Source organism: Gracilinanus agilis, chromosome 4 (genome assembly GCF_016433145.1).
Source record: "Gracilinanus agilis isolate LMUSP501 chromosome 4, AgileGrace, whole genome shotgun sequence".
In the NCBI taxonomy this organism is placed as follows: domain Eukaryota; kingdom Metazoa; phylum Chordata; class Mammalia; order Didelphimorphia; family Didelphidae; genus Gracilinanus; species Gracilinanus agilis.
The window spans coordinates 361,656,827-361,671,353 of NC_058133.1; the positions used below are offsets into that span (position 1 = coordinate 361,656,827).

Genomic DNA, 14,527 nt, shown 5'->3' on the forward strand with positions numbered 1-14,527 from the left:
CAAACCTATGACACGTGTGTCAGCACTGACACATGTAGCCATTTTTGATGACATGTGGCCATATACAGAGAAGTATGGAGCCACATGCCAAAGATGAAACATTTGCTGTAGTGTGATGTAGATACTCTGTGCCGGAGGTCTGTAGGCCAAAACAACTGTTGATAAGCAGGTAAGTTAAATAGTTTTTGGTTTGTTAAATACAGTTATATATTACAATTACACATTTTTGTTATTTAAACTATAACTATTGTGAAATTATGGTTTTTTTCTTCAAAGTGACACACCACCCAAGTTATGCTTGGTTTTTGGGCAAATTTTGACACACCAAACTCAAAAGGCTGCCCATCACTGGTCTAAGTGATTTTTAAGGTCCTTTACACCTCTGTCTATGATTATATGAGTCTAAGAAGAAAGACTTCTTGAAGAGATAAAGCTTTTATGCTATCTGGAAGGAAGTAGTGGATATGAACTTATAGAAATCTTTCCTGGTGAGGGTAAACAATGCAAAGGAACAAAGGCAAAAATTAGGATGTAGCCAGTGGACCATAGGTTTTCTTGACTGCAGCAGGGCTATGTTGTGAATAAGGAAGAAATTATTTTTAGAAAGTTAAAGTGGGTGGTCCAATAAGATATAGCAGGTTATGATGATTTATTTTATATTTCTTCTATAGTTACATATGTACATGTGTTTTCTGATCATTTTGAGCTTCTCATATATACTCTAACATCTATCTTCTCTTTTTTGCCCATTTCAAGTATGTGATCCTTGAAACTCCCAGGAAGGAGTGAGAGAGTGGTAATGTACTTTATAAGAACCTCTCTGCCAGTCTCTCTGAATCATCATTATCATCCTAGGCTCATGAATAATTCATTCAAATAGATGTGATTCAAGAGAGCAATGAGTAGGCACAGGTTACATATAAAGCACTAATAAAAGGAAATTTTAAGTGAAAGAATCAAGATCATTAGTTGTATAAGAATAAAGGAGGTTCCAGCAAACCAATGTTACAATAGAGGAGAGAGAGAGAGAGAGAGAGTCTATATGGTGAGACTCTCTTCTAGCTCTCCCCTCCTGCCAAATATGCACTGGGAGACTTTGAGGGGATGTCACCCCAAAACTGGGTGACCTGGATGGTTGTGCTACCTGTACCACAGGAGTTCGGGATGAGGCTTTTCTATAAGATGAGGTATTAGGCACCCCAATCCAATTCTGAATGAGGGTGGGGTTCACACAAGCCTCTCCCAAGATCAGCCAACTTCACAGCGGGTGGTCTGGCTCCAAGATGGAGGCAGCCAGACCAAGCTGTGATTCCCCTTCCCCTCGTCCCTCAGGTACTCTGGAACGCTATCTGACTAATGAATGTCTTTTATTAATATCAATATAGGGATTGGGGAAAGGGGTGAAGGGCAGAGGGATTTTGGGGTGCCCTCTTCTCTATTTCTATGGGGTCCTTCACTTGGGTGGGAACCTTTGGGGTTCCCACTCCTAAGTGTTTCCCCTCGCCTCTTCTCCTTCAGTTTCTATTTCCTATTTCCTATTTCCTATCCTTTTCTATAATTGCAAGTCAAACTGGAAAGGGTCTCTCAGCAAGGTTGGGTAATGGGAGAAGGAGCCCAAGAGATCGCTCCCAAAATGGAGTCCCAAACTTAGCTGATTTGATGATTTAAGTCTTGCTGGGTGAGAAGTGATGGAATCTTTGACCAGGGAATAAGGGTTTCAATGTCCAAAGAAAGATCCTCAGGAAGCCTTCAGGACTGGATCATCGCTGAGATGTTCTCCTCCTCCCTCTCTCAGTCATCTCCAGGAAGTTCCTCCTTCTTCTTTTCCTTCCTCTGGACAATTACCCAGAATTCCCTCATCTGAACTGTCACCAACTTTCACCAGCTGTCACCAACGGCCTTCTTCTGGCTCTTTTTGTCCCATCCCCCATCCTTACAGTTGATCCCTTTATTTTATAGATGAGGTAGTAGAGGAGTTAAGTGACTAGTCCAGTATCATATAACTAACTAGTGGCAAACTTGGAACTAAAACTGAGATTTTTTTTACTGGCTTTGGAATGCTCTTTCCACTTCTTTTACTGCTTCTCTTTTGTAGACTAGATGAGATGACAAAAGGTGATCTTGATAACACTATTATCTTAATTATGTGTTACATTGTATAATGCCTATGGAAAATTATGTGAATATACCCAAAGGGCTATAAAATTGTGGATACCTTTGATCCTGTAATATCACTACTATATACCAAAGAGATCATAAAAACAGGCAAAAGAACCTACTTGAACAAAAATATTTTTAGCAATTCTTTCAGTGGTGGCAAAGAATTGGAGGGATATCCATCAGTTGGGGAATGGCTGAACAAATTGTGGTATATGATGGTGATGAAACACTATTGTGCTATAAGAAATAATGAGCAGGATGATTTCAGAAAAAACTGGAAAGACCTACATGAACTGATGCAGAGTAAAAGCAGAACCAGGAGAACATTTTATATAACAATAGCAATATTGTATAATAATCAACTGTGAAAGACTTAGGTACTCCCAGCAATATAATGATTTGGGACAATTCTGGAGGACTTATGACAAAGAATGCTATCTACCTCCAGAGAAAGAATTGTTGGAATAGGAATGCAGATCAAAGCATACTATCTTCCATATTAGTTCATTGATGGTTTTATTTTGGAGTTTTGGTTTTATATAAGTATTCTCTTATAACAATTATCAATATGGAAGTATATTTTGCATGATAATACATGTATAAGCCAGATCAAATTACTTATCATCTCTGAGAGGGGGAAGGGAAGAGAAGGAGGGAGATAATATGGATCTTATAATTTTGGAAAATATATGTGGGAAATTGTTTTTGCATTTAATTGGGAAAATAAAATATCTCAATTAAAAAAGAAAGTTAGGTGAAGCTATCTGTATTTCTTTTTTATTACTTAAGTCATGTTAGTATTTTTAATATTAAAACAGGAAGTTTCAAAAAGATAGAGGGGAGAGTGGCTGAATAAGGACCTTGTATTTAAAGGTAAAGCTGGGTATGGACTTGATATGACAAGTGATGAGAGCCACCTGAGGAAACTCTAATGAAAACATTTAAGGTAGATCATCACTATTGGAAATGATAATGATGATGATGATGATGATATGGCAGTTATGCCTGGGATAGGCCAAGCTGGAGAGAACAAGAGGCAAGAAAACTGTTTAAAAATCACTGCAATAGGATGTAGCTGGGTGGCTCAGTGGATAGAAAACCAGGCCTAGAGACAGGAAGTCCTGGTTTTAAATCTGGCCTCAGACAATTCCTAGCGGTGTGACCCTTTGACAAGTCAGTTAACCCCCATTATCTAGTCCTTACTACTCTTCTGCCTTGGAACTAATACTTAGTATTTATGCTAAGATGGAAGGTAAGGGTCTAGTAAAAATCGCTGCAATAATCCAGGCATGAAGAGATAAAGATTCAAAACAAGAATGGTAGTTGGAGAAACACAGAGGAGAAAATAATCCAAGAAATGTTTTGGAGGCAAAATTAATAGCACTTAAACTGAATGTGGAGAACAAAGAGAAGAAAGCAACAGAAAAGAATTCCAAGGTTAAGATGCTAAGGACTGGCTGGTACCTTCCTTTTGGATGTGGCTAATATGGAAATTTGTTTTGCATAAATATGTGCAATGATTTCCACCCCCTACCCCCTTTTCTTAATGAGTAGGGAAGAGGGAAGAAAAAGAAAGAGAATTTGGAACTGCAAACAAAATAAAATTGAATTTTTAAAAAAAGAGTTTCTGCACTAAACAAATTGTGTCAAGTATCTCAAGTAGATCAAATCTTTAAATATTTAAGATCATAAGTACAATTTATCTCCTTATTTTAGTCAGGGTTTACTTAGCTAGTAAAGAACTAAGATTGGGAACTTTCCAAAATAGAAACCTTGAAGTCCATTCGTTTTAATTTTAAAAAATTACTTATGGTCCTCATTCAGAGCCTAAATATTTAGTTTAAATAAAATAGACTTCACAAACTCCTTTTATTTCTTCTGATTTAATTTAATTTTTTTAACCAACAAAAATTTGACTTTTCTTCTTCCTTGTCCCCCTACCCTACTTGCATTAAGAAAAATAAAACCCTTGTTATAAACTTGCATAGTCAAACAAAACAAATTCCTGCATTAACTATTTCCACCAAAATACATTTAGGTCCCCATTAGTGCAAATAATGAATACCCTGAAATAACTGATGGAGTCTAATTCACACTATTCAAAGTTATAATTATGTAATTATATGGTAATTGGCACTGACCCAATAAAAAGATCAATGTGAACATCTTGATAATATGACCACTTCAGGGCATTATTTGCACTCATTGGGACCTAAGCTTATGTCTCAATCTGCACTCTGAATTTATCATCTTTCTATTAGGAATTTATTACCTTTCTATACATCATTTTTTTCTTTAGGATGTGGATAGCATGGCAGTCCTTTATATTTTTGTGTAATTACTTTCTCTTTATTAGAATTCCTAAATCTTTCAATGGTGTTTTTCTTTATAATATTACTGTTACTGTATACATCTTTCTGGCTCTGTTCCCCTCTCTCCACATCAATTCATATAAGTCCTCCCAAGTTTTTCTAAAAATTCCTTTTATCATTTCTTATAGAATTATACTCTTCTATCATATTCATATCCCATGACTTGTTCAACCACTATTTAGTTTCCAATTCTTTGCCACTACTTCCCCTCCCCCCCAAAAAAATTGCTATAAATATTTTGTAGTTTGTTTTGCTCAGGACTACCCCCTCTCTTAACCTACATTCTCTGTTATTTTCCCTATTCCTTCTTCCCTTTCCCTCCTGTTTCCTTGTTGAGTGAAATGTATTTCTGTAGCTGAGTTTATATATTTTTCTCTTCTTTGAACAGTTCAGCTGAGAGTGAGGTTCAAGTATCAACTACTTCCCCTTCCTCCTTCCTCCTTCTTGGTATAGACTGATGATGGCAAACCTATGACAAGCGTGTTAGCACTGACACACATAGCCATTTTCAATGACACATGGCCACATGTGGCCGCATACAGAGAAGTATGGGGCTGAATGCCGAGGATGAAACATTTGCTATAGGGTAGTGTAGACACTGTGCACTATAGATGAGAATTCTACCTATATTAATTTACCTATTTTGGTTTATTAAATACAGTTATATACTACAATTATACATTTTTGTTATTTAAACTATAAATATCATGAAATTATGGTTTTTTTCTTGAAGTGACATATCACCCGAGTTATGCTCGTTTTTTTGGCAAATTTTGACACACCGAGCTCAAAAGGTTGCCCATCACTGGTATAGACTTCTGCTTGCCCATATAGGTTTAATACTGATATAAATTCATTACATATGGTATCTTTTAGAAAAAACATAGTTTCCCTATTTATCTCTTTTAATTGTCTATTTTTATTGCTGCTTTTTCTAAGATCAAGATTGTTACTCTGACCTTTTTTACTTCAGTTGAAGCATAATAGATTTTGCTCTTTGCTCTGGCCTCTTATTTTAACTGTGTACATCATTCTATTTCAAGTGTGTTTCCTGTAAACAATATATGTCGAATTCTGCTTTCTAATGCATTTTGTTGGCCTCTACTTTTTTGGGAAGAGTTCATCCTATTCATATTCATATTTATGATTGTTAATTATGTTTTTCCCTCCTTCCTATTTTTATATACTTTTCTTCCCCTTCCCCCACTTCTTTATAAAGAAAAAGGATTATGTGAAAGGACTGAACTCATTATCAGTGCTCTAGGTTTGCTGTGATCCTCCTATTTCCCTGTTGCTTTTCCCTTCTCCCAGAGACCAATAATAGGTTTATTTCTTTTTCTTTTAAGCCCCTCTTTGAAATCCAGCTTTCTCATAGGTTTGTTTTGCTTAAGAATAGTACCTTTCTAAATCTATTCTTCCCCATTTTTCCTTCTCCCCTTTCCTTCCATTTCCCCTTTGAATAAACTATATCTCTAAACTCAGTTGTGCATATGTGTATTTTTCTCTCTTTTGATCAGTTTAGATGAGAGTGAGGCTCAAGTGTCAACCACTTTCCCATCCTTCCTCCTTTTTGGGTAGGCTTCTATTTATGTACTTTGATTATGAAATAATCTCTTCCATTATTCCTCTTCACCTTCCCCTCCCACTTCAGTATATTCTCTCTCCCCCCCCCTTTTTATTCTTCTTTTAAAATCATTAAAAGAATAATAGGACCACTTTGGGGCCCTCTAATTAGACTCCCACGCCAAACAGATAATGCTAGGATTCTAAGGAGAATGTAAATAGTTTATTCTTGTTAAGTTTCTTATGTTAGCTTACTCATGTTTACCTTTTTGTGTTACTCTTATGCAGGTAACAGAATTCCTGAAAACCAGAGCAAACCAAACAGAAATAAGTAATATAAAGAATAACTTTTTCAAATCAAAAAGGTAAGCCACATTAAGATTCAAGCAGTGATACAGCTTATTGTTATCTCGTGCTTAAAAAGCAGGATCACAGCAATCTTTAATTCCCTTGTCTCCTCCTAGTGGCAGAATTGAAAATATTACATTTTAAATACCAATTCTCAGATACTGAATTGCATTTCCCTAGGTTGAAAAGCTGATTATCAAATTACAATTAATTATACTCCTCCCCCATCAACCTACAAAATTTCTATTCCATTAGCATACATCTCTATTTGAATCTTAATGTGGCTTACCTTTTTGATTGGTCAAATACTGATTTGATTTAATTTGATTTTTGATTAAAATTTTGATTTTGAAACAAAATAATTTGTTTCATTTTATAATTCTAGATATTATATCTGTAACTATAGTTTGCTAAAACATCAGAATTTTGGTTGAACATAAAGTTATTTTGTTCGTTCTTCTTGCTTTTCTAATAAGGTTTAAACAATTCTCAGGATCTTAAATCCGACCTTAGGTAGCCACAAATAGAGTGGAAACCTGGAGGATTTCTGAAATGTATCTGAAATGTAGCCAGATGAGGAAAAGATTTTCCCCCTAACATCTTTTCAGTTGTTCAATAGACATGAAAGCTAGTGGCCCACTTCAGGTACCATCTTCTTCATGAAGCATTCTCTAATCCCTTAGCCTAAAGGGATCTCTCCCTCTTTAAAAATTTCCGTCTGGACCTTTCCTCAGGCCTTATCACCCAACACTCTTTATTATTCTTCTCTCTGCCTGGATTCTCCTATTTGATTGTAAGCTACTTCAGGGCAAGAACATGTCATTTTCCCCATTTTGAATCCCAATGGTCATTTGGAATGTAACAACCCTAATTAAAATTGGCATTTATATGGCACTTTCAAGCACTTGACATACAATATCTCGTTTGATCTTGGTGCAAAACAGATGATTAACACAAGTTTTACAGAATAAGATATCAACTATCTCCTTCTACAAATTACCCAGGCTCCTTTCTTCTCTCTCTCTCTCTCTCTCTCTCTCTCCCCCCCTCACCTTTCTCCCTCCTCTTCTCCCCCTCCTCCTTCTCCCCTCCCCCCCTCTCAGAAATTCGGGGTCAGAATCAATGACCGGGACTAGAGCTGTGGAACCCCAAGCCAATCCTTTCATCCTTCGGGTTTCTCTTCAAAGGGCCATATAGAGGAGAAGCACTCTCTTCTTTCCCCTCTTCCTTTCTGCCTCCGACTTCTACTAAGATTCCACTTCTGCAGGAGGCCCACCAGCTGTCATCGCCTTTCACTTGGGTATATGTATATAATCTGCTATGAACTAGATCCTGCTTTTGCCTTTCTTTGAGTCTTCAATTTTAGCACACTGCCTCACACAGAGCAGGTGTTTAATAAATGGTGGTTTAAACAACAAAATGCAGTAGTTCACAGGGCACGGGGTAGTCGTTTAATAAATGCTTGATCAATTGTTAACTAATTCCCTGCACGGGATTATCTAAAAAGATATCTAGATATCACCGCCTATCTAGAAATAGCTCGCGAGGTCAGAACCTCCAGAGGCTCCCACTCGACCCGTAGGCTAGGTCTGGCACTTCTCTCAGGCGACCACAACCCGGACTCAGAAAGGTTGATAAAGCAAGTGAGACATTGAACCTCGAGCAAGAGAGCTCACTAGCGCCGTCACCGTGAGCGCCGGTACTTCTTCTCCGCCGGAAAGAGCCAGAGCGAGTTTACTGAGCGGAAGAGGCGGCCGGAGCCGGAACCGGAGAACGAGGAAGTCGCCTCTCATAAGCCCACCCCAAAATGGCGGTATTGCTAACTCACGTGACGCTAGCGGGGGCGGGGCTAAGGGAGAGTCTAGTCGTTGTCCCTCTAGCCAGCGAACTATGGCGGGTGCTACTCTGGAGGAACTGGCTCCTGGGCTAGAAGAAGAAGAGGATGAAGAAGAGGTAAGAGGCCAAAGTGGAAAGAGGCACCCAGCGCGGATTGGCTCGGCCAGGGGGTAGGGGGAAGGGCAAGGGCGCGGGGCGGGCCGGGTCGGCTGCCTCGCCGGCCCAGGCCTCGGTGTGGAGCTTGCCTTTGGAAGATGGAATTCCTTCTCTGCGAGGTAGAACGGCTTTGCTTTGTTAGACTGATCGCCCACGTTTCTCGGGTGCTCAGTGAGAATAGCAGGATGTGTTTCTGCGGAGGTCGGAACTTGCTCAGTATTTCACTTTGCGCTTGAATGGAGGAGGGAAACAATCATTAAACGCTTACTAGATACCCAGCTGGGCAGCGAATCACTGAATTCAAATTCAGCTCCAGACAGAATAGCTGTGTGACCCTGCGCAAGTCACTTAATCCCTATTTGCTTCAGTTTCCTCTTCTGTAAAATGAATGGGAGAAGGAAATGTTGAACAACTCCAGGATCTTTGCCAACAAAACCCCATGGACAAATCTATAGGATCAGGAAGAATTGGACAGGACTACACAACAAGATGCCAAAGACTGTCCTCAGTGCTGGGGATACAAATATAAAAGTAAAGCCATCCCTGGGTCTCAAGGAGCTCCTGCTTTATTTGAGAGAGTCAGTTGTAAGGGCCTGTGGTCCTTAGGGTCACATCTTAATGCCTTTTCTTTAATGTCATTTCCACTGATAAAATCATATCGGTTTCTGATGCTGATCCATTTGATAGTGCTGAGACCTTTGGTAGGAAGAACTTTCCTTACTGGGGCTTCAGTAGTTATATGTGTGTAGCAGCGGCAGGGCAAGTGACCTCTTGTGGCAATGACTAGACTATTTCTCTATAATTGTTGCTTCCTAAGATGATGGCTCTGAGCACTGAGCTAGTAGCAAGGCAATTCCCAGGGCCCTTGGGTTCAGAAGTCCTGGGTTGTCTCCATCAGGGAAGATAGTGGTTAAAGTGGTTAAGATGTTTTGACTTGCCAGACACATGCTGTCTTTGACCCTTGGTGCCTTCTTTAATCAGGCTGGCTTTACTTTTCCAGTAAATGGCAGTTACTGTGACTAGCCCCTTTGCCACAGGAGATGCATCTCAGATGATATCTGTGAGGATTGGGCTGAAAATTGGACTGGTGTTTTCTAGAGGAGCCGGTATTGCCCTTTGCCATTGTTCCTATGCTAGGGTTGTTCAGTAATTGTTACTGATGTTTCTCTCCTCTTGACTAACATGGAACATTTTAGGGTATAGGACATTAAAAGTCATGGATGCTGCTCTTGTCTGGAGGCAAAGTCAGGAAGATTTGGACAAAATAAGTTCAGGGCTCCCACTCCCCCCAGTATCTTGAAATGGCTGTTTGATCACTGAGCATTCTCTAGTCCTGGAGATCACAGTTTATCTATTTCTTGTCATTATCCACTTCTACTTAGAGGATCAGCATGAGATTGGATGTCTTTTCTCTACCTCTTGAAATTCTTGGGTACCAGTGTTATTATTGCTACCTTTTACCCTGGGATCAACTCATATTCTGTTTGGGAGGATCCACCAGAGCCCATACTACAATGCAATATAGTATTTTAGAAGCTAGATTCATTTTCAGGAATGGAACTTTATTTTTTTGCTGGAGAAAACATAATCAGGAGAGTGTTCTCAAGAATCCCTTCTATTCACAGCTATTGGGAACAGATTTTGTAAAACATGTTTTGAGAAATTCTAATTTAGTACAATCTTCCTTTCTTCTACTTTCCTCCTTATTTTTACAGATACAAGTAATTAAACATTTTTTATGATTTGACTAGGTCATGCAACTAGCTAATAGAAGGACTTGTCTAGGTCTTCTGACTTCCATTCAGCATCCTTTCCATTATACTTATCCTAGCACTTTGTCCTAAATGGACATTTATAACCAAAATGGAAGTTATAGTAAAGTTATTCTGAGGTCATTCTGCTTAATTTAACAGATTTATTATGAAAATATGTGGCATGCAGTTATGACTTTTTCTTTAATTAATAAATTAATAAATAAACTTAATTTAATTTTCTTTAATTCCAGTAAGAGCTCTCTGAAAGGTTACAGAGAGAATTATAACTAGAAGGAACCTCAGGGATTATCCATTCATAAGATTTCATTTTCAGATGAGGGCTAGCAAGGGTAGATGACTTACCAAAGTTCACACAGTAAGTAAAAGATTCTGCATTTGAGTCTCAGAGATATGACTTCAAATCCAATGCTTTTTCTATTGTACCATAATGTTACTGAGTTCCATTTAGTTCAAGGCAACAAGCAATATTACTAGGTAATAGCAATATGTAGGCACTCTCCTAGATTTCTGCTTAGGGATAAAAAGATAGAAATGGGAGCATCCTGCTCCTCAAAGAGGTTACATTCTATGAAGGAGAAACAACATGTCCAAAAATAAATATGAGTATATTCCAAAAAAACTTAGGAATTTCAGTAACAACTGGAAGAATAGGAAAGCATCTTATGAATGGTATCACTTGAGCAGATAAAAGATTAAAAACAGCTTGGAATTTAATTGGGGAGAATTAAATAGAGTAAGCATTTCAAGCATAATGATCTGACTTTTCCAGCTACCTGTTGGACATCTCAAACTGGATATCCTATAGTTAAATGTTTCCCAAACCTCTCTTCTTCCTAAATTCTCACTTACTCTTGAAGATACCACTGTCCTCCTAGTCACCCATATTGACCTGAGGTGTCATCCTTAACTCCTCACTCTTTCTCACCTCCCATGTCCAGTCTGATGCTAAATCTTATAGATTCTACTTTTGCAACATCTCTGGAACATGCCCCCTCTGCTCTTACACAGCCTCCCTCTACCACCTCACATTTAGACTATTGTAGTAGTCATCTGGTTCATCTCCCTGCCTTGTCTGATATCAAAATGATCCTTCTAAAAAACAAATCTGACTCCAAGTTAAACATAAAATCCTTTGGTGTTGAAGCCTTCTATAACCTCACCACTTTCTCCCTTTCCAATCTTACTACTCATTTACCTCCCAGGTACTTTGAGATCCAATGACACTAGTTTCTTTGCTCTACTTCCCAACTCACATGCATTTTCAGTAGCTTTTCCTAGTGAATGGAAATATTATGTTCTTGCCTGTGCTTCCTGACTTCCATGGCTTTCTTTTAGTTCTAAGCTAAAATCTAATCTTCTTCAAGAAGCCTCAATCCCCTTAAATTCTATGTGGTGTTTTCCTTTTAATGTTATCTAGAATTTATTATATATCTTGTTTGTACCTAGATTTTTTTTTAACCCTTATTTTCTCTCTTAGTAAGAACTCTTTAAGACAGATGGGCAAGGGCCAGGAAAACAGGGATTAAGTGACTTGCCCAGATTTGTACTCTGGAAGATGAGTCTTCCTGACTTCAGATCTGGCATTCTATTTACTGTGCCACTTAGCTGCCTACTGTACCATTGTGGCAAACACTTAAAAATTTTTTTATTGATATTTTTGTTTTTTATATCACCTAAATTTCTCCCAGTATTCTTTCTCTTCCTCTTTCCCAGAGAGCCATCCCATATAACAAAGAATATTTTTTTAGACATTTATTAATATTCGTTTTTAATCTGTTTACATACTTTATGTCCCTACTTTCCCCTTCACCCCTCAGCTCTCCCCCAAAGAATATTTTTTAAAGGGAAAAAATACAAAGAATAAGAAGAGAAAAATTAGCAAAAATCAATCAAGATATCAAAGACATTTGAAAATATATGTAATTATGCCACAGCTCTGTGTCTCCTATTTCTGCAAAAGAATGAGGGAAGGTAACTTCTCATCTCTTCTTTGGAGCTGTGCTTGTTTTTTGTAATTCTGTAGAATTCATTTGAATTGTTTTGTGGTTCTTTCCATTTACATTTTTGTAGTGATCGTAGGTATTGTTTTATTGGTTCTGATTATCTCCACATAAATTCCAGTCTTCTATATTCATCATGTTTGTCATTTCTTATAGCACAGTAATATTCTGTTATATCCATGTACTATCATTTATTTAGCCATTCCCCAATCAGTGAGCATCCACTTTGTTAGCTGCTAACTTTTAATGCCTTTTCTTTTCCCTCTCCAGGAGCAATTGGTCATGGTGGAATTATCAGGAATTATAGATTCAGAGTTTTTAACAAGATGTGGAAACAAATGCAAGATTTTGGTGAGTGTGTCCAGTATTTTGGGGTTTGTCTGAACCATTTCCAACCTAGAAATGGGATTAAACTCTTATTAACAGAATAATATAGGGAAAGGAAAAAGAATACAACTTAAATTCAGTAAATCTGGATTTGAGTCCTAGTTCTGATAGATCTTCTAGGGCAACTGGGTGGTGCAGTGGGTAGAGTCAGGAAAAATTGTCTTCCTGAGTTCAAATCTGGCCTTACACACTTATTAGAAGTGTGACCCTGCAAAATTGGGACACTAATGCATTGCTGGTGGAGTTGTGAATTGATCCAACCATTCTGAAAGACCCAAAGAGCTTTAAAAGACTGCCTGCCCTTTGATCTAGCCATACCACTGCTGGGTTTGTACCCCAAAGAGATAATAAGGAAAAAGACTTGTACAAAAATATTTATAGCTGTGCTCTTTGTGGTGGCAAAAAATTAGAAAATGAGAGGATGCCCTTTGATGGGGAATGGCTGAAGAAATTGTGGTATCTGTTGGTGATGGAATACTATACTATTGTACTAAAAGGAATAATGAACTGGAGGAATTCCATGTGAATTAGAAGGACCTCCAGGAATTAATGCAGAGCAAAAGGAACAAAACCAGGAAAACATTGTACACAGAGAGAGATACACTGTGGAACAATAGAATATAATGGACTTCTCTACTAGCAGCAATGCAGTGATCTAGAATGACTTGGAGAGACTTATGAGAAAGACATCCAGGGGACAGCTGGGTGGCTCAGTGGATTGAGAGCCAGGCTCAGAGATGGGAGATCCTGGGTTCATATCTGGCCTCAGACACTTCCTAGCTATGTGACCTTAGGCAAGTCACTTGACCCCTGTTCCCTAGCCCTTACCACTCTTCTGCCTTAGAACTATTACACAGTATTGATTCTAAGATGGAAGGTAAGGGTTTAAAAAAAAAAAAGACATCCACATCCAGAGAAAGAACCGTGGGAATAGAAACAGAAGAAAAGCAACTGCTTGATCACATGGTTTGATGGGGATATGATTGGGGATGTAGACTCTACACAATCACCCTAGTGCAAATATTAATAATATGGAAATAAGTCTTGATCAATGACACATATAAAGCCCAGTGGAATTGCTTGTTGGCTATGGGAGGGAGGTAGGAGGAGGGGAGGGAAATAACATGAATCATGTAACCACAAAAAAAAATTCTTAATTAATTAAATAAACTTAATTAGGAAAAAAAAAGAAGTGTGACCCTGGGCAAGTTGCTTCACCCCGTTTGCCCCAGTTTCCTCATCTGTAAAATGAGTTGGAGAAGGAAATGGCAAATGACTCTAGTATCTTTGCCAAGAAAATCCCAAATGAGGTCTCAAAAAGTTGGATATGACTTGTTGTAGGTAAATATAAGGTAGAGTATATAGATAAAGTAGATATGAATATGTGAGCAGCAAAAGACAGAGAGCTGGCTGGCTGATGTGGACATTCTTAGAAGGAATGCAACAGCAAGTTTGAAGAGGGGGTTGGTTGGAATTGGCAGAGCTGGAGATTGAAGCTTGTGAGCTGTGATCCTTCCATCTCTTGGAAACCAGTTACTTTGAATCAACTAAGTGCCTAGACTGAGGTAGATCAAGACCTTGTGTCTGGGTGGACCAGTTGCAGTGTGTCTATCTTCTCAGTTTGGATTTATTGGCTGTTCAAGAGGTTGTTCCTGTGTCATCACGGATTCATCTGGACCAGTGTCTCCAGTGGAGTGAGAAAACCCCTGATCTCCGATAGGCTTACCAGTCACCCTGATTCAGCCAGCCAGCCTAATATAACTAATAGTTGGCTGGGTCTTATTCAGTAGTCAGTTAAACCTCTCCCACTCACCTTCCCTTGTTTTATTAAAGAGGGTTTAGTGTTTTGTATTTCCATGTGTGCTTTCTTCTCTAATACCAACTAAAGAACCCATAAAGTTTTAACTGAAACCCAGGCTGGTCTAAGGAG

At 38.4% G+C, this 14,527-nt stretch overlaps 1 protein-coding gene across 3 annotated transcripts in view; it reads left to right on the forward strand.

The window, feature by feature from the left end:
* The first annotated feature begins 6,407 nt into the window (after nucleotides 1-6,407).
* GTF3C6 (general transcription factor IIIC subunit 6) overlaps nucleotides 6,408-14,527 on the forward strand; it is a 20,234-nt gene continuing 12,114 nt past the window's right edge. The window contains exons 1-2 of one of the 3 annotated variants that reach the window (XM_044676713.1): nucleotides 6,408-6,460; nucleotides 12,481-12,561. In XM_044676713.1, coding sequence (XP_044532648.1) covers nucleotides 12,493-12,561 — 69 coding nt within the window. In that variant the 5' untranslated portion in view covers nucleotides 6,408-6,460; nucleotides 12,481-12,492. Of the gene's footprint in view, nucleotides 6,461-8,271; nucleotides 8,397-12,480; nucleotides 12,562-14,527 lie in introns of those variants that run through there. The other 2 variants (XM_044676711.1, XM_044676712.1) reach the window with 2 other exon arrangements.